This window comes from Schistocerca piceifrons, chromosome 4 (assembly GCF_021461385.2).
Source record: "Schistocerca piceifrons isolate TAMUIC-IGC-003096 chromosome 4, iqSchPice1.1, whole genome shotgun sequence".
Taxonomy (NCBI): Eukaryota; Metazoa; Arthropoda; class Insecta; order Orthoptera; family Acrididae; genus Schistocerca; species Schistocerca piceifrons.
In genome coordinates this window covers 566,949,788-566,977,382 of record NC_060141.1, presented here as the reverse complement: position 1 = coordinate 566,977,382, position 27,595 = coordinate 566,949,788, and the positions used below count along the sequence as shown (strand labels likewise).

At 40.1% G+C, this 27,595-nt stretch overlaps 1 protein-coding gene across 2 annotated transcripts in view; it reads left to right on the top strand.

The window, feature by feature from the left end:
* LOC124795051 (tRNA-splicing endonuclease subunit Sen34) overlaps positions 1-27,595 on the top strand; it is a 64,318-nt gene that overhangs the window by 16,900 nt on the left and 19,823 nt on the right. For both annotated transcript variants that reach the window (XM_047258840.1, XM_047258841.1), the window contains exon 3: positions 24,964-25,207. In XM_047258840.1, coding sequence (XP_047114796.1) covers positions 24,964-25,207 — 244 coding nt within the window. The remainder of the gene's footprint in view (positions 1-24,963; positions 25,208-27,595) is intronic.

Below are 27,595 nucleotides of genomic sequence, written 5' to 3'. Positions count from 1 at the left end.
AACCTCTTTGTTATGCAGTTTTCACCACTCTCCTCTAATGTCATCTCTTTTTGCTCCGAAAATTTTCCTCAAAATTTTGTTTTCAAATACTTGAAATGGCTTTTCATTTTGCACAGTGAGATACCAAGTCTCACACCCATACAGCATAACTGGTAGAATAGTAGTTTTGTATATTCTAATATTTAAATTCCTAGACAATATCTGTGATGAAAATAATCTATTCCTTGAGAAGTAGCACCCATTTCCCGTCCGTAATCTCTTCTTCAGTATGGATTCAATCTCATTTCTGGAAGTGATGTCCACACCTAGATACTTAAATGTGTTCACTTTTTCAAACTGCTTGTCTCCAACTCTTAACATTTTCTGATCTACTGCTGTTGGCATTCTAGTAGTAACCGGGTATTTAGTTTTGTCTTCACTTATCCTTAGACCTACATCTTCACTAGCCTTGATTAATGCATTCGCATTTGTTGTTACAGATTCTTTCCTATCACTAATGATGTTTAGATCTTCTACATACCCTAATGTCTTAATATTTCAATTTAACTCCACACTCTCTGAATTATCTGCTGCCATTCGTACAATATATTCTAGGACTAAATTAAAAAGTAGCAGAGACAGGGCATCTCCTTGCTTAAGTCCGTTCTTTATTACAAATTCTTCTGACTCCAATTTCCCCACACGTATTCTACCTTTTGTGTTTTTCAAACTCACTTCTATAAGTCTAACATACTACTTTGGTATTCCAAGTTCCAAAAGAATTCTGTACAATTTTGATTGCAGTGCTGAATCATATGCTTCTGTAAAATCTGTGAAAAGATTATGAACTGGTTTATTGTATTCCCATTTCTTTTCCAAAATTTGACGCAGGGTGAATATTTGCTCTATAGCTGATCTATTCCTCCAAAAGCCAGCTTGGTAATCCCCCACAATTTCAACTGCATGTGGTGTAAGCCTGTCAGTGTCGAACCTAACAAGTTCTGCATTGTGACACCTTGATGTTGCTCTAGATAGCCATTGGTGAACTTTGGTAACTACAAGAAAATGATCAGAATTGCAGTCTGCTCCCCTGAAAGTCCTAACATTTTCTATACTAGTGTGCCATCTCCAATCTACAAGAACATGATCAATTTGGTTTCGGGTGTGTCCATCCGGAGAGACCCAAGTTGCTTTATGAATGTCCTTCCTTTTGAAATATGTGCTCTCAACAATCATGTCTTTTGAAACAGCAAGTTTAACCACCCTTGTGCCATTATCATTCGAAACGTTGTGCAAACTTTCTTTCCCAATTGTAGGCCAGAATGCTTCCTCCTTCCCTATCTTCGCATTAAAATCACCTATGATTAATTTTGTATCGTACAAGGAGACTGGTAGAACCAGAAAGGAACAGGAGCAAATATCACTAAGGGTAGATGACACATTAGTAACCGATGGGCATAGTGTGGCAAATCTATTTAACAAGTACTTTAAATCCATTACTGATAGAATGGGATTGTCAGGATCAGTAAATAATGCCCTTGAATATCTGAAACTAGCCTTTACAAATAGCTTCAGGTATATGAATATGTCTCTCACTTCACCAAAAGAAATAACTTCCATAATAAAATCTTTAAAAACAAAGCATTCTAGTGGTTACGATGAAATATCAACAAAGTTAATTAAGGCATGTTCTTGTGAGTTTAGTACAATTCTAAGTTACTTGTGTAACCAGTCAATTATAACTGGGACATTTCCTGACTGGCTGAAATATGCAGATGTTAAGCCTCTATTCAAGAAAGGGGATAAAGAGATGCCATCAAACTACAGACCGATTTCACTTTTGCCAGCATTCTCAAAAATTTTAGAAAAAGTAATGTACAGGCAGCTTCTCAACCATCTGACCACAAATAACATATTATCAAAACACAGTTTGGATTTCTGAAGGGTTCTGATATCGAAAAGGCTATTTACACCTACAGTGAAAATGTACTTAATTCATTAAATAACAAGTTACAAGCAGCAGGTATTTTCTGTGATTTGTCAAAGGCATTCGATTGTGTAAATCACAACATCCTTTTAAATAAATTAGAATTCTATGGTGTCACAGGCAGTGCTGCAAAATGGTTCAAGTCATACCTCGCTAGCAGGAAACAAAGGGTGTCAGTGCAAGGGACTAGTGAATTAAGTCATCAGTCATCATAAGAATGGGAAGAAATTACATGTGGTGTCCCACAAGGATCCATCTTAGGGCCATTGCTTTTTCTTGTGTACATTAATGATCTCTCATCAGTTACACTGCCAGAAGCAGAGTTCGTTTTGTTTGCAGATGACACAAGTATTGCAATAAATAGTATGTCGAGTGTAGTTCTAGAAAGATCTGCTAATGATATTTTCATGGATATTAATAAATGGTTTAAAGCCAACTCACTGACATTAAACTTTGAAAAGACTCACTATATGCAATTCAGAACCTGTAAGAGGTTTCGACCCAGCATATGCATAAAGTACGAAGAAGAGCAGATAGAAGAGGTTGACAGTCTTAAATTCCTGGGATTACAACTTGATAATAAATTCAGTTGGGAGGAGCACACCACAGAACTGCAGAAACGCCTTAACAAGTCTGTATTTGCAGTTCGAGTGTTAACAGACATAGGCGACATAAAAGTGAAAAAGCTTGCATACTTTGCCTACTTTCATTCCCTAATGTCATATGGTACAATATTTTGCGGTAACTTAAAGTCAAACAAAAGTTTTCAGAGTCCAAAAGCGTGTAATACGTATTATTTGTGGCGTAAATTCACGGACGTCTTGTAGAAACCTCTTCAAAGAACTGGGTATACTAACTACTGCCTCTCAGTATATTTACTCCCTAATGAAATTTGTCCTAAATAATATATCTCTTTTTCCGACAAACAGCTTAGTTCATACATACGATACCAGGGACAAAAATGATCTGCACAAGGACTTAAAAGCACTTACTTTAGTTCAAAAAGGGGTCCACTACTCAGGAACACTCATCTTCAATAATTTGCCAGCAAACATAAAAAATTTAGTTACAAATAAAGATCAGTTTAAAAGGAGCCTGAAAGACTTACTAGTGGCCAACTCCTTCTACTCCATTGATGAATTTTTTAATAGAAACAAATGATGTATTGTATATATTCATACTACTAGTATTGTTATTTCAGCTTTTTTAAAAAAAAAAAAAAAAAAAAAAAAAAAAGTGACATGTTCCACATCCACGAGGATCTCCTCAACAGGGATCTATGGAACGAAAAACTAATCTAATCTAGTGTAATCAAAAGTTGATCTAGTTCTTCATAAAAGCCGTCTTTAACAACCTCTTCAGTGTCCTCAGTTGGTGTGTGTACATTAATTCTTTAGTCAGGTAAATTTATTTTTTAAGCTTTCATCCACCTTTTTTGTATAATACTGTTTACAGTTTTCCAACTTAAAAAATATATGTCACAGTTTCTAAAAGTTACAGTGCATTAATAATCTACCTGTGCTCAGTATGAAGGATACTGTTTGAGTGAAATATGTGATGGAGTTCCTGGGCTTTGTGTTTTTAAATGTGTTCTCCTGATTATCACATCTGAATGATGTGATGGAAGTACACTACTATAGTCATGGGTCTGAGGAGCAGGAAGGAGACCAATTGGATGACCACAGACAAGATGGAGAGACTTGGTGAAGGACGATGAGAATTGAGGAGACTACAAGGGGAAGAAATGCTGAACAATAGAGAAAAGAGAAGTTTGGAAGAGACTCTGTTAATGATCTGCATAAACGAAACGTTTCAGGAAGAAGAAGAAAAAGAGGACAGAGCACATCTCTTCCAGCATTATATAGCAGTTGTGGAGTCCTAGCTACGCTGAAGGTGCCAGGTCTACAGATAAGCAAGATCTTCATATCCCCATGCATTATTTACACCATCCTCTATGTAAGGAATCAGATCCACAGGTAGACTTTGTGCCGAGGCTGGTGCCACTATCCATCTAGTGGCAGCTCCTCAAGGCAAGTCAGGTGTACAGTTCCTTGTCCGATCAACAATCATGCCTGTTCCACCTTATTAAACATCCTGTTGTTGGAGGTGACTCCCCCAAATCACACACAAACCAATTATTCAAGATCAGTGTGAAGCAAGATCATGTGTTGTTTGACTTTGACCCAAATTCACTCTTTGGCAAGGGTTGGGGCTTATTACTGCCATAGATATTAAGAACTGCTACAGTAGAAATTTTAAGCTTACTTCCTCTTAAGAGGGACAGAGATGCAGACTATGTCTGTAATGTATTGTTTTATGACTTATCAGTGTATACTGATGGGTCAAAAGAGGGAATTACCTTTGGTGCTCTGTAATTTAACCCATTCATGCCCTCCAGGTCAACAGACTTAGCATTGTTGTTGCAAAGGTGCATTGCAACATATGAGACTGTTGGTAATACCAAATTTCTCATGTGTTTGGCATCCATAAGTGCACTTCATGCCATCAAATACACGCAGCCATTGTCGAAAACAGATGAGACCATTCACAATCCCCTCCTCTGCCTACAATGACTAGGAGAGGAAGCTTTACTTTGCCTTGTTCCATAGCGTATAGAAATTCCAGATATCGAAATGCTGAATCCAGCAGCTACAGAGGCCTAAATGATTTTTACTGTGTCACAATGTGTTTTTCCTAGGAAGGATGAATGACAAACACTAATTGAGTAAAACTCTGTTTGCTTTGTTTATGAGATTAGGAAGACTAACAGTGGCACAGCCCAGATTTGTTGTTGTGCTTCATAACTTACATAAAGTATACAGTGCAGTTCCACACAAACTGCCTGGTAAGCAAAGTATATTTTTATGGAATTTTGAAATGGATGCAGTTAGATTGAAGATTTTCTAACAGACAGAATTCAGTAAACAATTCTTAACTGGAGGAGGGGAAGGGGGGATTGTTGAAGGCAGAAGTAGTGTCCAGTGTATTCAAGGAAGTGCAGTAGGACTATTACCATTCGTGATGTATACCTACAAATTGCCTGGCTGGCTAAAATTGTAGATTGCTGAGGCTGCTTGCAGATGATGAGCACTTGGTACAGAACTGACAGATGGGCCTCAAGATAAGCATAATACAGTGTGGTTAAATTGATGGAAAACATATTGTTTGACCACACTATTGGTGGGTGATCAGCTTCGTTAGTCATTCACGACTCCTATTGATTAGGAGTATCTGAAGGAAGATCACTTTCAGAACCCTTGTTCAACCAATTTTCTAGTATTGTTCATAAGTTTAGGACTCTAATCAAATTGTATTAATAGAAGAACCAGAAAATATTCATAGAACAGCTATGCAATTTGGTACACATTTTTTTTAGATCACATGAGAGCATCAAAGAAGGGCTCAGTGATTTGCAGTAGGACATGCTATAAAAAAGGCCTGGTCCATTGTGGAGAAATTTCCTCTCAAAATTCCAAGAGCCAACATTCCAGTATGAATCAAGAAATGTATTACTGCCTGTGTTATGCAAGAACCGTATAAAATTAGATATATTTCAGCTTTAAGAGGAGGGTGGGTTGAGGATTAACCTGATACAGTCTGTGCAGAATACCGTGGCCAGTAGTTGCACAGATGGCAGGGCATGTGTGGGGAGAGCAATAGTGGTGGGAGCTGCGGGCAGCTGCTGTAGGAGAAATACCAACCAATGGAGGGGTAGTACGATTCTAAACTGAAGGCTACACCCATTCTTCTCTCTCTCTCTCTCTCTCTCTCTCTCTCTCTCTCTCTCCTTTTCTCCTTTTTTTAAATGTTGAGTGGGGTCCCTCCACACCCACACTTGCATGGTCACAATTCAAAAAGATCTGTCACCACTGCTTTGGTTAGTAACTAAAAAGAATTCCGCCAAAAATGCAGTGATTTATTTTTGCCTGATTCGTTAACCATTTGTAACTTTCAGAGAAGTGTCAAGAGTGATGAATTTTGAGTAAAATCTACACATTTCTCTTTCTGCAATGTTAAAATTTGCTTTTTTTGCCGAAACACAGCAGAGTTTACACAGCCTCACCTCACTAATATCTTGTGCAGACACAGTTGCAATCTGAAACTGTGGTTTATTAAGCGAGGAATTGAGGAAAAGTAAGGTTAGTATCTTATGAAAAAGCACCTCCTTGGTACAAAATAAATGTGTAATGTCTTCATTTATGTTGTTCCAAAACCCGTAGCATTTCTCATTTCATCAGCTATCAATGGCCGTTAAAAATTACATTCTTTTATCAAAAAAGTCTGTGGCTAATGGAATAACACAGTAGATAATAAAGTTTTGCATAATAACCGTAAGGCAAAATACTCTCCTCATTTGCCAAAATCTCATTTTGATATCTCAAACAGTTTATGAAATACGAGGAATGTTGTGGATAATCACTCTAGCTTATTGCTGGTGCGATGTGATCACAAATGAGTGTGCTATGTCAGATCACTTTTCTAGAGATTGGTGACGGATAGACACCTCCATCCAGGTCTAAAGAAGAATTCAGTATATTAGCTAAATTTCATATGCAGCAACATATTATGTAATACACACCAAATGCAAAATCATAGCAATCCCTATTTTTCATTGCAAATTTTTCAAATTTTGCACTGTGTCTTGGTCCCACATAAATATTACAGTAACTATTACCATTAACGAAATGATGGGCAGATCATAATGAACCTAACATATAAAGCTACAAGTAAAGCAAAAATCAATTTTTTTTACCAAATAGTCTCTGTAAAATCATTTGAGGAAGATTGAAGGGGTTGCGCCTCGATTCTGTCATCACCAGTCAGGCAAAAAATGGCTGACAGCATCGTCCTCACCTTCCTAACAAATGAATGAACTCACCCAGTGCTCTAGACAAAAACTGGTCACTGCACATTGGCCACCTCATCCTGCGAGGAATCTTACACTATGAACCCTTCACTAGACACCGTGTAGTCATGTGGGGAGAAGCAGGTGCAGATAACGTGCAGTCATAGAAGTCACAGTACAGATCTGGCCAGTCGATGAGGTGAGAAGTGAAGTGCTGTTGCTTGACACATTAATTCCTCCTTCTGCAACCCTGGTTGTGCACAGATATCACAACATCACATATTTATAGAAAATACCTTATTTTCTAATGACAATGCAGCACACAATGCTGATGGACTTGTCATTTATTTTGGGTGATTACACAAAGTGTCTCAAGGATTTTCTAAACCTTTATGTGATGTTACAGCCTTGTTCAGTGTAAACTGCTACTAATGAACCCCACTATGTAATTGTTACTTTGTAATTTGTTGTACAGTTTTCCATATTTGTGCACATGCACATCTCTTTTAGTTATTAATGGCCATAAATTCATGAGGTGGAGTGGGTATGGGGGAGAGGAAAGGACAGTTCCAAGTAACTTCGCAGAATTGGTAAATTTTATCCCAGGTTTTTTTCTTGTCTTGTATCTTTATTGTCTGTTAATTGCTTCAGTTCTTAAAGAGGTTTGTAACAATTGTAGAATAACAAATTCAGAAATGAAGAAAGAATCAGCATAATCAGTTTAAAGTTATTTGTTTACTGTTCTATAAATCATTGCACCAGCCGATATACAGTGCCACTGGAGCTGCTGGTCTTGAGCACGGGATGAGATAGTTGCTGTTCGTAAGTAGCTGTAAATTGTCATGACTGCTGTCACATAATTGCAAGCTGCTGTGAATAGGTTTGTTGGGAAGGTTACCAAGAGACATATACCAAAGGTACCACAAGTACTATCCTCTACTATGGCTCTACAGGAAGTACAGGATCTATCACCTCTTGTCCACATGTCTGTGAATGGCATCTCAGTGGTAGGTCTAGGGCCCCTGTTGGAGGATACAGTGAGAACTCAGGTTGTTACACCTATCCCTCTAATCAATAAGTTTTAGGTGCTACCTTCAACTGAAACTGTGCCGGTGACTTCACCTATTGGGATACCTGACGTGTCCCATATCAAGTGGAAGCAAATGCAAAAGGGTAGAGTCCATTAATTACTGGCAGTTCAAATGTATGATTTATAATGGTACCCCTTAGTGAAATGACAGCAAGGGATGGAAAGGATCACTTTATGCACTTATTGTGTGGGTCTAGCGGCCTCCTTTAACATGTTGAAGAAGTTATTCTGTCAGCCAAAGAGGGAATAGGGTGAAACTAACTGCAGATTGTAACTTGTTTTGTAACAAATAATGCCTGTCGTCTGAGCTCCATGACCATGTTTGGATCATTCCAAAGACTGACACAGGAGGTTGAGAAGACCAACCTTGGTTACAGAATTTCAATGAAACTCTCACTGTGCAGCATTGTTTGCGGAGCTGTTTGTAACCCTGTCATTCTGAATGAAGTGGAAGACTTAAATCGGAGACTTCAAAGGGTCTGTAACGAGCTAGGCCATAACATCCTAGACTTGTGTCATACGATTGAGAAATAAATAGATCAAAATAGGTGGTGGCTATGATAGCTGTAAGAGATTCAAGAGTATTAGTATAAGATCCAAAGAAACATCATCCACAGGCAAGAGTATTAAAATCCTAGTGATCACCTGTCAAAGCATTCCCAATAAAATGCCAGAAATTAAAGTGCTTGTAAAAAGCATTGGGGCTCATGTGATGCTAGGTACTGAAAGCTGGTTAAACCAAGATTGATAGCAGTGAGATTTTTTAGGAGAATTTAGGTATATATCAAAAGGACAGGCTCATGGCAAATAGAAGTGATGCATTTGTTGCAGTAGACAAGAAAGTCAAGTCCTCTGAGATAGAAATTGAAGCTCCATGTGAAATTGTATGGTCAAAACACAGTATCGGCGGTGGGCATGAACTTATAACTGGACCTTTCTAACAACCACCAGACTCACTCCCATGAGTATTGATAACAAAAACAGTAGGAAAAAACCTCAGTATTGTAGTACTTATCTTCCTGAACATACCATCATCATCAGAGAAGGCTTCAATCAACCAACAATACTTTGGGATAATTTCAGTTTTGTAAGTCGTGTGTGATGAGACAACCTGCAAAACAATGCCTTCTCTAAAAACTATCTGGAGTAGATAGCTTAGCAGCCCACTCATGATGGAAATATATTGGATTTAATGGCAATAAATAGCTGTGACCTCTTTGAGTATGTCCATGCTGAAATATCTATCAGTGACCATGAGGTAGTTATAGCAACAATGATGACCAAAGGACAGCGATAACAAGTAAAAGATTTGTATGTTCAGTCAGCTTGATCAACAGGCTATAGCGTAATATCTCAGTAAGGAACTTGATATATTTAGCTCTGGGTAGGAGCATGTAGAAGTACTGTAGCTCAGTTTTAGAGGAATAGTTGACAATTGCCTTTATAGTAGAATAGTTCATGATGGGAGGGACCCTCCATAATACACAATCACTATAAAGAAACTTACAAAGAAAGAGAGACTATGTCACAATAGGTGTTAAACAAAGTGTAGAGCTATATATAAAGAAAAGCTAAATGAAGTCAAGATGCAAGTACATGAAGTCTTAGCAATTACCATACGAGCATATTATTGAAAGACCTAAAAAAATCTGGTCTCATGTGAAGGCTTTTAGTGGCATCAGAGATAAGTGTCCAGATACTCATGGATGACACGGGAACTGAAATTGAGGGTAGTAAAGTAAAAGCAGAAATGTTGAATTCAGTTTTCAAATGTTCCTTTACAAAGGAATAGCCAGGAGTATTGCAAATGTGAGTGATATAAATACACAGCCTGATCCAAATTATCTGAACATTGCTAGTGAACATTAATATAAGCTGTGGCCACCCATCCTTCACCTTTATGATGGCTTGAGCCTTTCTGGGGACACTTTCATTAAGTTTTCTGAATGTATGTAGAGGAATGGCCACCCATTCTTCCTCATGAACCGGAAGCAGAGGAGCAAGTTATATGGGCCCTAGGGATTGGAGTGAAGTCGACATATTAACTTATCCCAAAGGTGTTTCACTTGGTTCAGGTCAATGCTCTGGCAGGCTAGTCTAGTCAGGATTATTATTGCCCACAAACCATGCATCATGAATGCAACTTGATGACAAAGTGCATTTTCATGCTGATGCAAACAGTCATTATCTCTGAATTGTTCCACTTCTGTACACAGCACACAATGCTGTAAAATGTGTTCATATTCTTCTGAATTTGTGATTTTCTTAAATGCAATAAAGGGACCACACCCTAACAACAAAAAACATCCCTGTATTTGAAGATCACCTCCTCTGTACTTTACTGTTGCCACAACACATAATGATAGGTAATGTTCTCCGGACCTACACCAAACACAAACCTTTCCATCACATTGCCACAGTGTATAACATGATTCATCACTACAAATCACTCATTTCCAGACATCCATTGTCCAGGGTATCACTCTTTACACTGCCTCAAGTGACACTTAGCACTGACTACAGAAATGTGAGCCATGTGAGAAGCTTCTCAACCATTGTGCCCCATTCTTTTAACTCCCTAAACACAGTCATTGTGTTAACTGGACTGCTAGTAGCACTTAGGAACTCAAAAGTGATTTCATCCAGTGACTTCATGCAATTCTTTACAAAGCCATGGAGTGAGGCAGTCAAGGTAGATGCAGTATTCCTTGACTTTCAAAAACCATTTGACTCAGTACCACACCAGTGCTCATTAACAAAAAGCACAGTCATATGGGGTATCAGACAAAATTTGTGATCAAATCCAGTATTTCTTGGAAGTGAGGATGCAGCATCTTACCTTGGATGAAGGGTCATCAGCAGATATAGAAGTAGCATCAGGTGAGCTCAATGGAGGTGTGCTAGGATGCTTGCCATTCATGTTTTATAGTAATGGCCTGGCAGACAATATTAATAGTAATATTATATTTTCACAGAAGATGCAATTGTCTATAATGAAGTATTGTTTGAAAAAAGCTGCACAAGTGTTTAATCAGATCTTAACAAAGTTTCCAAGTGGCGCAAAGATTGGAAAATTACTTTAAAAGTTTAGAAATATAAAAATGCACTTCACAAAACAAAACAAAAATATAGTATCCTATGACTACAACATCAATGACTTATTGTTGAAATCAGTCAACTCATACAAACGTGGTGCTACAATTTGCAGGGATATGGAATGATCACATAGGTAAATCAAGTGGCAGACTTAAGTTTATTAGTAATAATAATTTCATGTATCTCAATGGCCTAGTGCAAGTCTTTCAATTGGACGCCACTTCTTTGACTTGTGTGTCCATAATCTACCCCAGTTATACAACTGGGGAAAGGGGACCTACAGTTTAACAAGGAATCTGAGTCACATGTTGTTTCTGGCAATTCCTCCCATCATTGAGAGATGAGGGCAAGGAAAAGTCCATAGTCAGACTGGGATTCGATCCTGTGACCTCTCAGTTTCCAGGCATGTGCTTTCCCACTCTATATGCAAATGGAGCTGGAAGAAACTCTAGTAAGTGGTACAATAGGAAGTACCCTCGGCCAAGCCTTCACAGTGGTATGCAGATCATATTATGACTTTTTTAATTGTATGTCTACTAGAAAATACTGGAAATAAAGATTAGAGAGACGACATGAAAGATGTGGATAACAGGTGAAATGATCAAAAAATGAAGTTTATAATGAAATGGGAAAATGTAAACACAGAAAAGGTAAAAAATAATGTACAAGAATTTAAATAATGATTTAAGAAGGGAGACAGATTGAACCAGACAGAAATGGATTCAGGGGAAATGTAATAAGAGTGAGTGGTTATAGAGAGATGACAGTTTTAGTGTATGAAAAAATGAGGAGGTTGATGTGTGAGAAGGAGGGACTGAACAGTGTCATGGTGGTATAGACTGAAGATGGCGATAGTGAATGAACTCTACAAAGGAAAGGAGAGATTGAAAAAATAAATCAAGTGGTTATATGGGGAAGGGGAAGACAGAACAACGTGAACTGGAAGTGGAAACCATTTATAATGGAGAAGAGAAGGGCTGAAACGTTCTAAAGAGTGAAGTGGAGGCAACCCTTTCGAAAACAAAAAGCAGAAAGTCCACAGGAATTGGTGAACTGCTAATGAAATATTAAAAGCCTTAGATGAAAAACAAAATAAAGAACAGTTGCGAATACACTGGGAAATATACTCAGAGAGAGAGAGTGGCTTAATGACTTCTTCAAATCAATCTTCCTACCCCTGAAAAAGGGTGAGGCCTTTAGAATTAGCCTGCTGCCACAGGTGACCAATATTTTACTGATAACAGTAATGGAAATTCCTGGATTGAACTACAAGTAAAATAAGGGAAAGGCAGCCAGTCACTTATAGAGGATTGATGTGTGGAGCATAGAAACACCTAATAGGAAACAGTAGTTACACTAGCTTTCACGTTCTTCCTATTTTTTATAGTAAAAGTACAAACATTCACATACATAACCACGCAGACTCCAAAATGCCCGCTCCCATGGCCACAAGAGTGGGAGACTCATACACTAACTGTTCCTGACATATTTTTATGAGGTTTGTTCAATAAATTTTTAGAAACCACAAGAGATGGCACACATAGTATCGAAACAATCTACTGGTAGTAATCTTCATCTGTCACTGGAGGGCAGACAAAGTTGCAGCTGTATCCATCACATGGTTACATTGTCCCATTTGATTGAAGCAGCAGGCTCGTGTTTACTTCACAATATGGAAAACGTGAATTTCGAGCAGGGATTAAACACTTGTATTTAAAAGGCTGAACACTGAAACAGATCAAAGCTGAGTTGGATGAAGTTCACAGCATATCTGCTCATTTGCTCCTGTGTTTTCAGCTGTTGATGATTGGGTAAATGAGTTTAAATGTAACCATACAGCCACAAAAGATGCGTAACATTTGGGATGTTTGGTGGAAGTGACCTGTCCCTCCTCAAAATGACTGACAAATCCATGCTACGGTTTTGAGCAATCGCAAATCACAGTGCATGAAATCATTAAGGCCAAATGCATATTGCAAGATACACTGTCAATTTTACATGAAAAATTGTGTGTGAAAAAAATGTCTGCTCTCAGTGGAAGATAAATGCAACAGTTTGGTTGATGCTAAGGCTGCTCTGACACATTTCTGTTGAAACCCTGTGAGGTTTCTGCATCGATACATAACTTTGGATGAATGTAGATACACTACTACACTCCAAAGACTAAGGAATAAAAAAAGTGGGTTTTTGAAGGCAAACAACCTAACAAAGGAGGCAAAGACAATGAAATGGGGTGGCAAGGTGATGGCCAGTTTTTTCGGATACGCACAGAATCATCTACATCAATACCTGGAAATGAACAAACAATAACTGGAGAGTATTTGCATCATTATTGCACCAGTTGAATAAATAAATCAAGGAAAAATATCTTCATTTGGAAAAGAAAAAGGTCCTCTTCCATCACAATAATGCACAGGTGTGCGCCTCTCCAGTTTCAGTGAGGAATTGAAGTTTGAATTATTGTAACAGCCACCATATTCACTGGATTTGCAGACTTGAAAAATGGCATGGCAGACAACAGTTCTCAACAAACGAGGTCATCACCCAAACAGATACTTTTTTTGCAGACCTTCTGAAATATGACTTTTTGTATGGCTTAAAAAGTTGGAGCAATGCTTGGAGAAGTGTGTAGACTTGAAAGGGGATTATAATTATTGAGGGGGGAAAATCCCCAAATAATTTGTTTTTCTATCTCTTTCAGAGGACGTATTGAATGACCCTCATATGTATGGATTACATAGCGAGGACTAAGACTTTGTGCATGATGCTTATTTATAGATGTGTTTAATATAGGAATCGCAAAATGGTAAAATACAAGCTTATTACATTTTAACATAACATAAAAAAACAAGAAAATTATAAGAGACAGTACAATAGGCATTTAAGTGATTTTGTTTAAATAATAGGTGTATGATTATAAAACACCAAAATTGTCAGTACTAGTTTATGGGAGAGCATTTCATTGTGAAAGGGAAGTCCCAAAGTTTGCTAAAAAGTTTCGAAAAAACTAAATTTTTTAATTGGAATAATTAACAAAGTAACAAGTTATTTTTGTGAAAGTCTGCATTTTTGGAAACAGAAAATTCATGGCTGCAAAACTGTGGCACTGAATTTTGGAGTGAATTACATATTAAGATTAAAACATTCTAGAACAAAATAATTTTGATTACAAATAATTTTTGAAATATGAAGTTTTTGGAAAAAAATAAAACAATTGTTGAAAAGAGGAGGATAAGGGCTTTTAAATGAACTGCAACACTTTAGAAACAAAGAACTTTTACAATCAGACATTTTTGTGGTTATTAAAAATTTTACTGTCACATTTGTGTGATATATCTTAAAATGTAATATGCACATAAAAGACCAACATTATACACTCCTGGAAATTGAAATAAGAACACCGTGAATTCATTGTCCCAGGAAGGGGAAACTTTATTGACACATTCCTGAGGTCAGATACATCACATGATCACACTGACAGAACCACAGGCACATAGACACAGGCAACAGAGCATGCACAATGTCGGCACTAGTACAGTGTATATCCACCTTTCACAGCAATGCAGGCTGCTATTCTCCCATGGAGACGATCGTAGAGATGCTGGATGTAGTCCTGTGGAACGGCTTGCCATGCCATTTCCACCTGGCCCCTCAGTTGGACCAGCGTTCGTGCTGGACGTGCAGACCGCGTGAGACGACGCTTCATCCAGTCCCAAACATGCTCAATGGGGGACAGATCCAGAGATCTTGCTGGCCAGGGTAGTTGACTTACACCTTCTAGAGCACGTTGGGTGGCACGGGATACATGCGGACGTGCATTGTCCTGTTGGAACAGCAAGTTCCCTTGCCGGTCTAGGAATGGTAGAACGATGGGTTCGATGACGGTTTGGATGTACCGTGCACTATTCAGTGTCCCCTCGACGATCACCAGTGGTGTACGGCCAGTGTAGGAGATCGCTCCCCACACCATGATGCCGGGTGTTGGCCCTGTGTGCTTCGGTCGTATGCAGTCCTGATTGTGGCGCTCACCTGCACGGCGCCAAACACGCATACGACCATCATTGGCACCAAGGCAGAAGCGACTCTCATCGCTGAAGACGACACGTCTCCATTCGTCCCTCCATTCATGCCTGTCGCGACACCACTGGAGGCGGGCTGCACGATGTTGGGGCGTGAGCGGAAGACGGCCTAACGGTGTGCGGGACCGTAGCCCAGCTTCATGGAGACGGTTGCGAATGGTCCTCGCCGATACCCCAAGAGCAACAGTGTCCCTAATTTGCTGGGAAGTGGCGGTGCGGTCCCCTACGGCACTGCGTAGGATCCTACGGTCTTGGAGTGCATCCGTGCGTCGCTGCGGTCCGGTCCCAGGTCGACGGGCACGTGCACCTTCCGCCGACCACTGGCGACAACATCGATGTACTGTGGAGACCTCACGCCCCACGTGTTGAGCAATTCGGCGGTACGTCCACCCGGCCTCCCGCATGCCCACTATACGCCCTCGCTCAAAGTCCGTCAACTGCACATACGGTTCACGTCCACGCTGTCGCAGCATGCTACCAGTGTTAAAGACTGCGATGGAGCTCCGTATGCCACGGCAAACTGGCTGACACTGACGGCGGTGGTGCACAAATGCTGCGCAGCTAGCGCCATTCGACGGCCAACACCGCGGTTCCTGGTGTGTCCGCTGTGCCGTGCGTGTGATCATTGCTTGTACAGCCCTCTCGCAGTGTCCGGAGCAAGTATGGTGGGTCTGACACACCGGTGTCAATGTGTTCTTTTTTCCATTTCCAGGAGTGTATGTGAAAGCTTAGCTTCTCCAGCAGCGTATTGGCCTTAGAGACCAATATCATATGTGAAAGCTTTGCTTTTCTTCTAGCAACACTATATATATTAATTTAAACCATTAACTTTTCCTGTTAGTATGTTCACTCTACTTAATAGTGATGTTACTATTGGCTGACTACACCATGTGTCCAAAGCTCTGAATATCCACTGTCATTGGCTGGCGAGATCACGTGACATGAGCTATGACTGGCTTACAAAAACGCATCGCAATCTCGATTTCAGTGCTTCAGAAAGTAATGTGTGGTGTTTGGTGGAATTCGAATTTATACTTTCGTAATACAAAAATATGCAGCGTACATGTTGCTGCACATCAAACATCTTTCCAAAGCGTGTTTTTTTTCCCCTGAGTTTCGTCTTCTAAAGTGCTGGGAAATTCTACATCTGTGTATAAAACCATAACCTTTTCAAAGGATTGATTACTTATACAGTTCCAAGAGAAAATATACTCTCAGTTAACAGGGAAGAAGTATGTTTCCACCCGGGAGAAAGAGTATTTTTAACCAGGAAACCTGGGAATTTTTTTTCCTTGTCCACGTATACACCCTGAGACATCATAAGGAAAGAAAAAAAAAAAAAAGAAAAAAAAAAGAAAAATGGACTAGACCATGTCTTGACAAGACAGTGCTTGCTCTTACAAGGAATGGTAGGAGAGGTATATGGAATGAGATGGAGAAGAAGATATCAACGAATGGGGAATATCAAGGAGGAAAGCAATAACTGTATGGAAGTAAGGAGCGAAGGCCAAGACAAGAATAGATGGTGAAGTATCATGCATGGATCAACCTGTGGCCCAACTACTGATGATCTATACTGTGTATTTTAATCCCTATCCTAACCACATTGTCACCTTCTCTAAAATAAACAAGAACTATTATATGTGTGCCAATGTCTTACACCAGCCCCACTCCTCCCCCAGGGCCATCAGAGCGATAGTATATGCCATGCCATGCAGTGAATTCATATATTTTTCAGAAAGTTGTTGAAAAAATATTGGGCTCAGCAATGCCAGTAGTGACTAAGGCTTTTTGAGGGGAGGCCTTGGAAAAGACGGTCATGTAATTGCAGTAGGCAGTGTAGGCAAAAGTTTATATCACAACCTCAATTATTCAATAGAAAACTTTTATCTGATTTTTAGTCTTCATGTAATAAGGTTCCTGCAAACAATTCTTAATTTTTATGGGCCATTTGTGATATGAAGTTTGAATTTTTATGTATGCTGTCTCCTCTTCACCTCCCAATGTACGTCTGGAGTTAATGCAGACCATTACTGAGCGGTCACTTCCTCATTCTGTGTACTTGAGCAGCATATATAAAACATGATTCTTCCTCAAGGAACTAATTTTACCACCATTTACATTCTAACTGCATAATGTGTTATGCAGTATCAACAAACTATGCATTTTTTTTGTAAATGATCATTATCTGATTGCTTCATCCATACACATTGTTCCAAAACTCTGAATTACTGTTTAAATGGTCTTGTAGATGCACATCTACGTGGATTTCTTGAATACCTTGTGTAAAAATAGATTGGATCCTGAGTCCACATTGCAGGCTTTCCTTTCCGAATTCTGCATCAATATTAACAAACTTGCCTTGTCCTATTCACCTTACTATTGGAGCATTGTAAATACATTTGAAAAAGGGGGAACAGATACATACTTTTTTTAAAAAAAGTTTTACATTCTCCTGTGTCTAAAAAACTTGTAATCATAAACTTTTGTATGTTTTTATCAATTGCTGACAGCTATTACAGTTTTATTCATTGATGTCTATTGCTACTATGCACATGTGTATTCAAAAGTTGAGTCTCATCAGGAGAGGAGGAAGGTGGAAAGACAAATGGATAGCAGTCATTGTAAATGGTTATTAAGAAATCTCTGTGAGCAGGAATTGTGCTATCTGTTTGTGGGAGGAATACACATGCTTTACATTGGGACATTATTTAAAGACAATCAAAACAAATGCATTGAACCCATAATGTCTGTTTTATTTGCACTTTTTGAGCAGAGTACAGTCAACATGTGAACTCTGAAACATAGTAAACAAAGACATCACGCAAACCCTATTCTGCAAAGTGGAATCCTTGAGTATCTTGAAGCAGGCAAACACGGACAAAAGCCGCAGCAGTGTTGAGAGTACCACTTCAAGGATTTGGTGACTTTTCTAAGGTAAAGGGAAACGTTTGTGTCAGACCAGTGCAAGAATGACCAAGAATAATCACTCTGTAAGAGGAGCAGTACCTGTTCTCAAGTGTATCGCCAAATTCAATAATGTCTGCAAAGCTTACAGCTTACTCAGGGCTTGCAGTTTCCCAACAAACAGCATATCAGAGGCTCATATTGGTCTATCTGTGTGCAAGATATCCAACAGTGTGTGCCTCACTCACTGCAGTGCTGAAAGGAACCCATTTATTGAAACTGAGCAATATTGAGATTAGACAATGAATTTATAGAGGAATGTGCTCTTCATGGGTAAAGCCCATGTTGTAGAATAATTCTCATTGCATATTCATCTGCAAGGATAGTGCAAGTCATTGCTCTTAGAAATATCATTGAGACAAAGTTATTTGATCATGCATTGTGGAGAGACATTATTTTGCATTAGTGTACAGAGCTTAGGAAAATATTATTAATATCCAAAGTTACTAAGGTGAGGTACTGCACTCACATTTGTTACTTTTCAGCAGTGCAGTTATTCTGACTTTCTCTTCATAATCGATTCTAGAAGTCCACGTTGAACTACTCTGATGAATGAATTTATTTCAAGTGAAGATATCCACTGGATGATGTGGCCCTCAAGCTCTCTGGATCTGAATCATGTGGAGCATGCATAGGATGAAATAAATAAAATGAACTGTTGAGATGAACCGCAGGCTGTCAGCTGCCACAAGAGCCCTTCCAGACCAATGAATAGACCTGTCTCAGGAACAGCATTAGCTGCCAGCAGATCTCTTGAACTGACTCGTAAGTTGTGCCATGACACTGTCAACATGTGTGACAGCTAGGGGCAACCACATCTCCAAATAACTGTACAAGGTGTGATCAAAAAATACGGTATCCTGATCCATTGAGACGGGCAGCATCAAGTTGGAACACATTCTGACTTTTAAATCAGCATCCAGAGGTGATAGAGTGAGGTTGTGTTTACCACATCTGTCATGGATCATGGGTTTCAAGCAACAGGTAAACTTTAAGTTCTGTTTCAGGTTCTAAAAAAGTGCCAAAGAAGCTCACAAAATGTTGAATTTGGTGTATGTTGACAATGCTGTAACTCAGAAGACTGTTTGCAAGTGTATGTGTGATTTAGAAGCGGAAATGAGTTGGTAGAAGATGAACAATTTTTGGGACATCCATTAACCTTAAAAACAGAAGAAAAGTGCAAAAATGGCATAAATTGTTTGTTCAAATGTGAGTAACTGTTCAAGAGGTTACGAAATAACTTAGCATCTTGTATGGGTCCATGCAATGCATTTTAACCAATAATTTGCAAGTGAGACAAGTGAGTGCAAAATTTGTTCCCAGACTTTTGAGTGATGAACAGAAGGCAAATTGTGTGTCAGTTAACATAGAGTTGAAGTATCATCATCATTCAGATCCAGACTTCATGTCCAAAATAGTAACTGGAGATGAAACTTGAGACTATGGGTACGACCCTGAGATGAAAATTCAGCGTTCCCAGTGGAAAACCAGAGAACCTCCTTGCCCTAAAAAGTCACATCAATCAAAATCATGTCCTTTTTTAGGGCATAAAGCAATCAAAGTTCATTCCAAGAGGAACAACTGTAATCACTGAATTTTACAAGAGCAAATGTTGCCTGAAGAAAGAGACCAGAAAAATGGACCAGTGGCTTCCTTCTTCACCATGACAAGATGCCTTGCCACATCTCACATTCAATTAGAGAATTTTGGGATGGAAAAAGTGTTCCTGTTTGTGCTCATTTCCGTTGCTCATCCGTTTTAGCACCATGTGACTTCTGGCTCTTACCAAAAATTAAAGCTATGCTTAAAGGAAAACGTTTTGACATCATTGCTGACACTGAGAGAGCCCAACACAGCAGCTGAATGTCCTCCCAAAAGAAGCCTTCCAGAAATGCTTCCAGTCACAGATTTAACATTGGGATAAGTGCATTGCTAATCAAAGACAGTACCTTGAAGGAGATTACATTAAATTCCGTATAGACTTACTGCTTTGTTTCTAATAAAATTATTCACCATATTTGTGTGATCACATCATGTATTGCTGTCAAAGAAAAGAATTTAAGATTTGTTACTTTTCACTACAGTTTTAGTTTCATAAGTTATACAGTTGCATACGCTGTACACCATTTACAGATACAAATGTGCTGAAACAAGCCTGCATCTATTCACTTTACACTGTACATGGCATTCATACTCCACCAGACATCATCTACAAACAACAACATTTTAGAATTAGCTAATTTTTTACAAGAAATACACTCCTGGAAATTGAAATAAGAACACCGTGAATTCATTGTCCCAGGAAGGGGAAACTTTATTGACACATTCCTGGGGTCAGATACATCACATGATCACACTGACAGAACCACAGGCACATAGGCACAGGCAACAGAGCATGCACAATGTCGGCACTAGTACAGTGTATATCCACCTTTCGCAGCAATGCAGGCTGCTATTCTCCCATGGAGACGATCGTAGAGATGCTGGATGTAGTCCTGTGGAACGGCTTGCCATGCCATTTCCACCTGGCGCCTCAGTTGGACCAGCGTTCGTGCTGGACATGCAGACCGCGTGAGACGACGCTTCATCCAGTCCCAAACATGCTCAATGGGGGACAGATCCGGAGATCTTGCTGGACAGGGTAGTTGACTTACACCTTCTAGAGCACGTTGGGTGGCACGGGATACATACGGAGGTGCATTGTCCTGTTGGAACAGCAAGTTCCCTTGCCGGTCTAGGAATGGTAGAACGATGGGTTCGATGACGGTTTGGATGTACCGTGCACTATTCAGTGTCCCCTCGACGATCACAAGTGGTGTACGGCCAGTGTAGGAGATCGCTCCCCACACCCTGATGCCGGGTGTTGGCCCTGTGTGCCTCGGTCGTATGCAGTCCTGATTGTGGCGCTCACCTGCACGGCGCCAAACACGCATACGACCATCATTGGCACCAAGGCAGAAGCGACTCTCATCGCTGAAGACGACACGTCTCCATTCGTCCCTCCATTCACGCCTGTCGCGACACCACTGGAGGCGGGCTGCACGATGTTGGGGCGTGAGCAGAAGACGGCCTAACGGTGTGCGGGACCGTAGCCCAGCTTCATGGAGACGGTTGCGAATGGTCCTCGCCGATACCCCAGGAGCAACAGTGTCCCTAATTTGCTGGGAAGTGGCGGTGCGGTCCCCTACGGCACTGCGTAGGATCCTACGGTCTTGGCGTGCATCCATACGTCGCTGCGGTCCGGTCCCAGGTCGATGGGCTCGTGCACCTTCCGCCGACCACTGGCGACAACATCGATGTACTGTGGAGACCTCACGCCCCACGTGTTGAGCAATTCGGCGGTACGTCCACCCGGCCTCCCGCATGCCCACTATACGCCCTCGCTCAAAGTCCGTCAACTGCACATACGGTTCACGTCCACGCTGTCGCGGCATGCTACCAGTGTTAAAGACTGCGATGGAGCTCCGTATGCCACGGCAAACTGGCTGACACTGACGGCGGCGGTGCACAAATGCTGCGCAGCTAGCGCCATTCGACGGCCAACACCGCGGTTCCTGGTGTGTCCGCTGTGCTGTGCGTGTGATCATTGCTTGTACAGCCCTCTCGCAGTGTCCGGAGCAAGTATGGTGGGTCTGACACACCGGTGTCAATGTGTTCTTTTTTCCATTTCCAGGAGTGTAGCTCAAAGACATAGAAGAGCAGAGATAGAGGCAGAAGGCTGAAAAGTCTGCCAAGTTAGCGTGTTTGAACAGGGTTTAAGAAGACAGGAAGTAGAAGCTCAACAAAGGGTGAAATTAAACATGCACTACACCTGCTAGCTGTTGCAACATAATTAGCTGGCTGCATAAGCAGTTTCCGTAAGACATTACAGGAGAGAAACATAAACTTGAAAACGAGTGACAGTCAACAGTAGGAACACCATTTTGTGTCCGACACCTTCTGATTAAGTTCTACATTGTTCTGTAATAATTCCGCCTCCTGTTCAGCAATTATCCACATATTTATTGGTGGTGCATGCAGGCAGACAGTGAATGTTCAAGAGTTTTACTAGGTATTGCTGTGATTTAACAAGATCTATTGTTCTTATTAAAGGCAATAATTTAGAGAGATTCTTTCATTATGTGTGTGTTGGGGCTTATGGGCACTCAACATCGAGGTCATCAGCGCCCTTCTTTCATTATTTTGAAAACTAATGTGTTCTCCTATATTGGTCCAAGTTTTATTGTTTATTTGTTTTCACACAAGAAAATAATTAAGATGTACAAAAACAGATTGTTTAGTAAAAACAGACTTTTCAAAAATAATAGTTCTTGTAGAGATAAAAGGAATTTTGTAACAAATTTGTTGGTGTATCTGTTTTCTTCAGCAAGAAAATAAATACTCATTTTATTAATTCAAACCCATTTGTTTTGCTTCAATATAATATTTATGTTCTTTTGCGTAAATAAATACAGGTTGTCTCGAAAGAAAGTTTGTACATAAAGAGGAGGAGGAAACTGGGAAATATGTTCATTGCTTGAGTGGCCTTTAGGAATTCAGTTGATGGGGAGAGCTTCTCAGGAGTGGGCCATGCCTTCTGTGTACGAGACTACTACAAAAAATGTGATTCAGCGACTAGAACGGACAAAATTTTGCAGTGATAGTGGATTGCATAGTATAAATAATGCTCCAAGTATTCTCCCTTATCAGAACATTTGAAGACACAGGTTTAACACTAGCCAAATCTAAATCCAGACTATCAAGGTAATCAACAATGGGCGACTCCTGGAGAGTGTAAATTGGTCTGTTCATGATGATTCTAACCTCTCCATTTGTAAGCATTCAAGTTCTTTAAATGTGCCTAGATTATCAGTGCACTGATTTCTGCAAAAAGACCTTAAACTGCATTCTTACAAAATCCAATTGGTGCAAGAATTAAAACCTCATGCTGCCAGCTTAGGCTGCAGTTAGTTAATGATGTGACTGAGTGCCCTTCATGTAACATAATCATGTTTCCTGGCGAGGCTGATTTTCATGAGAACGGTCACATGAGACAGCAAAATTGCCGCTACTGGAATGCGGTAAATCCTAAACAGAAGCATGAGAACCCCTTCATTTGCCAAAATTTACTGTGTGGGCTGTGATGTTGGCTCAAGGAATAATTGGCCCTTACGTTTTCGTGGACAAGAGCGATTGTGCAGTTACAGTGAATTTGGAACATTTTGTGACAATGTGAAATGACATTTTGGTGCCTGAATTGCAAAACTTTCATGGGGTTATAACCAAAGAACATGGTTTCAACAACATGGAGCCACAGGCCACTTGCCCAATGTGTCTGTACTGTGAGTTCATAAAATTTTCCCTGGTAAATTGATCTCCAGGAAAGGTGACATAAATTGGCCCCCTTATCAGGCCCCCTTATCAGGATATGTCAAAAATTAAAGTGTATGCCCATAATCCAACTTCTCTGGAGCAATTGAAAGAAGATATCTGTAGCAAAGTGGCAGCCATCCCAGTGTCTACATACCAAGTCATCATGCAAAATTTTGTTTATCATTTCAAAGAGTGCCATAAGTGTGCTGGATTGCGTTTAAATGACATTGTTTGTAAGAAGTAAATTCATAAACTTTATATTTCTATAATAAATAACGATTTTGTTGATAGACTTCAACCTCTATTTTATTTTGACTACTCAAATATGAACTTTCTTTTGAGACATCCTGTATAATATTGTAGCAAGAAAATGGTGTTTGAATATCTGAAACATATATCTATATACTTGGTGCAGAAAATGGCAACTCCAACAAACTTGTTATATTGCCCACAAAAGGCATTTGTGATTGGCATCTACCAGATATTCAAAGGGTGGAACAGAAATAAACATATTGCACCAATACAAATGTGTTTAAATTTATAAAACTGAATTTTTTAGTTTTTAACAATGTCCTCATAGATGGCCTACTGCTTTAATAAATTATAAAAGCTAATTCCATTGAATAGGTTTTGCATTCTCATTATTCTGGCACTTGAAAATAACTTGATATATTAATAGAATAATTCCTCTCTGTAAAAGAGTTTTCGTTCCACTGTCTTTATAAACTGTTGTGTCATTATATTCAGTGCAAAAGGTCGTAAAGGTAGCATTAGTCTTGTGCATTGTCTCTCTCTGTGTCTCCTTAAGCTTTGTTCAGGTATTTCAGTCTTACATGTAGAGCTAGCCTTTTCCCCGTGGCTTTGCCTGCATGTTTGTTCGACATACAGGTTGAACACACTGCCCCCTTTCCCTCTCTGTGTGTACCTCTGCCTCCCTCTTTCTGTCCCACCTCTGTTTGTCTATCTCCTCCTCCTCTCTTTGTCCATTTCCTCCAGCCCTTCTCTCTGACCTTATCCTTCTCCCCCCCTCTCTTTCCATCTTCACTTCTCGCTCTTCCTTCCACCTGCCCGCCACCTGTCTACACCTTCCACCTGTTGCATGCATTTCCCCCTCCTCTCTTTGTTCATTTCCTCCTCACTCTCACTCTGTCCATCCCCTCCTCTATCCATCTCAAACTGTCCCCAACCATGCTTATTATCACATGCAGCCCCTACAATACAGATCAATAATGTAGGACAGGACCTGAAAATCATTTATTTGTCCCTAATGTAAAGGCCGCCGTGCAAAGGAGGTCAATAAAGCAGGCTGTTACTACTCCAACACAACATGCCTGTCATGCAGGGCAGCCTACATGTCAAGGCCAGAAAACCATTTCCTGTCAGTGACATAAAGGCTGCAGGTTGATTTGGCAAGCCAATATTGTTCCCACACAACATGTCTGTCAGACAATCTAACACACACACACACACACACACACACACACATAATGAATCTTTTGGGATTATAAGCAAGAGTAATTGCAAAGTGATCATTATGATTAGCAACTTTTCTCTTTCAAACTTATAGACAGAGCACTTAATGCAATCACGAAGAGAACAAGTAACGAATATGATAGACAAAATAGTAGAAGGCAAGAAACTTAAGTTAATGGGTGTCAAGAAAAGTAAAAGGAAAAAGACTGAATCTCCCCCAGAAGAGGCATTATGTGACATGGAGGACATCGTCATTGATAAGGAAGAGCTGCTAAAAGAAGAGTTCGCTAAAATAAAACCAGTGACCATTGAAAACACTCTTGTTCAAATTTTTTCAGGTATGTAGTAGTCAAATAATGCTTAAATGTATTTCAAATCATGATAATTATTTAAATGAAATATCAACAACTACGTTAGAGCACTTACCTCAAAACACCCTGTTCTTTCATATAATAGGTGTCAGAAATGAAAATGTTGTCATAAATTTTTCCAAGTGGAGCAATTTCTACTTCTTGTTGCTTCAGTGATCAACACTAAAATTAGTCTGGTACGGTTCTCTATTCTTGTCACTTGCCAGCTATGCTCTACGTTTTAACATAACTACAGCCTCTTACAAAACCAAAAATTTGCCACAATATATGGCTGACTATTCTTTTTCAGTTCGTTATATTCTTCTTTAAGCATGTTTTCTCATTGGCACGCAGCACTTGTCTCTGGACCATGCCAGGTAATCAGTAGCCTCCTGTAACACTACATTTCAGAAGCTTCTAATCATTTAATTTTTGTCTTTCTCATCATTTATGTTTAGCGCATTTACAGCCAAGTGCACAAACCTTGCTTAAAAGTTAAGCACAGTAAAGTCAGCTTTAACCCAGTTCAGTGCAAAATTCTGGTGCTTCAACCTTGACCAAAGCAAAATGAGGGAGTTGATCACTGTTAAATTTAAGCATGACTCACATCCAGTTTTCTCACAATGACTAAGATTTTTAAGGGTACGTTATTAAGATGGCAATGTGTTTCAATGAACCAGGTTAGAATCAAGGCATTTTATATCATAACCTATAGGTATGATGAAGCCCAAAAGTTTGCCAATGTATAAATCAAACTTAACAGGAGTAGCCCTCGGGGGCTCAGCATTCATTTGATGTGTACGATCTTGGTGACCTTTGGGTTCCTACGCTCAAGGACTGATAAGCAACACCAGCTCTCTGTCACTGTAAACTCTGATCATGCTTTAGTGACCACTGTATGGTGTGGCAGTTGAATGTAGTGTGCTGCAGGGACTAATGATCTTGCTTGACTGCCTGGATTGCAAGGATTTTAGAAACCCCTGTTAAAAAAAATCTCAGTCTCCAGGTGTGCTGTGTGCCAATGAGATGCTTGGCTGTTGAGGTGGAACAGCCATTAGTGGGTAACCTCTGGGGAACCAGCTACACCTCAGTTGTATAAGGCTTACATAGGCATGGGGGGCTCTGTCTGGGTAGACCCTTATTTCCGTAGCTGCTCATGGGCTGAGAGGGAGCCCTTGAAATTTTCTCCTCTTCCTCCCAGTGGCTGGGCTGCTGCTAGGTACCAACACCCAGTCACTCAAGAGGTCTCACCTGATGAGTCCTCTAGATAATGGAATTGTTCAGGGGCAATTCAGTTTTTGGTAAAGGAATGCATGCTACAGCTCAGAATGTGATTTTGACTGTTAAAAGAAGAGAGGGAAGCTTTGAGAAAGTTCAAAGGGGTTCACAGGACATTGCAGGTGCATTAAAATCTGTCAAGTGATTGCACAGTGGGACAATGTTGGTCGGCCTCTAGTCCCACCAAGTGACAGACCTGCAGAAAGCAAAATGCCTTGGGAAATATGCCACTGAAACTGAGCTCCACAGCAGCTTGAACTATAGCAAAGATGTTGTGACATGCAGAGATCTGGTGGACAATCCCAAAGACGAATTGGGAGATGAGTGGGCTCAAGAAGGTATAGGCTATGTGCAAAATATGAAGAGGGTGGATGGGATCCGACTCATTTATCCTTATGTTCAATTGTACAAAACACTGAGAGCATGTCAAGGCAGGTTTACTCTGCTTAATCATGCGCTACTATGTCCCCAACCCAGTGCACTGTTTTAAATGCTAGCACTTTGGGTACACCACTTTAGGATGTAAGGGAGAAGCCACTTGTGGCAAATGTGGTAAGGTCACCCATGAAGGAGTAATTTGTTCATCTCCTTTGAAGTGTGTGTTTAATTGCTCTAGGGTCATCCTGTCTGGAGTTCAGAGTCCAGTATTTATCCAGAAGAACGAGAGATACAAGAGATTAAAACTACGAAGTGCATCACATATGGTGAGGCCAAAGAGATGTATAAGGCCATGCTGCGGGTCCCCCTCCCCCGCCACATTCGCTACCTCCTTTGCATCAGTTCTTCAGAAGCCTGTTCAAAAAGTCTATGCTGCTATGCAAATAGAGAATGCTGGTGTTAGTACAAATACCTGCATTTGTCAATGCGCTTGTGGTGCTGGAGTTATTTCAAAGTCCATATCACCCCCCAGAGAAAGCCATGGTTGGCAATGTTGTGGAGCTCCCTGCCCCTCCAAAGTTTCAGCCTGGTCCACCGACCAGTGCTGCTGCTACCACTGCCACATTTGCAGTTCCGAAGCCTCCCTAGTCCAAAAAATTAAAGGCCAAGCATCAACCAAGGATGGACACAAAAAGTAAGCAGATCAACAATGTTAACTTC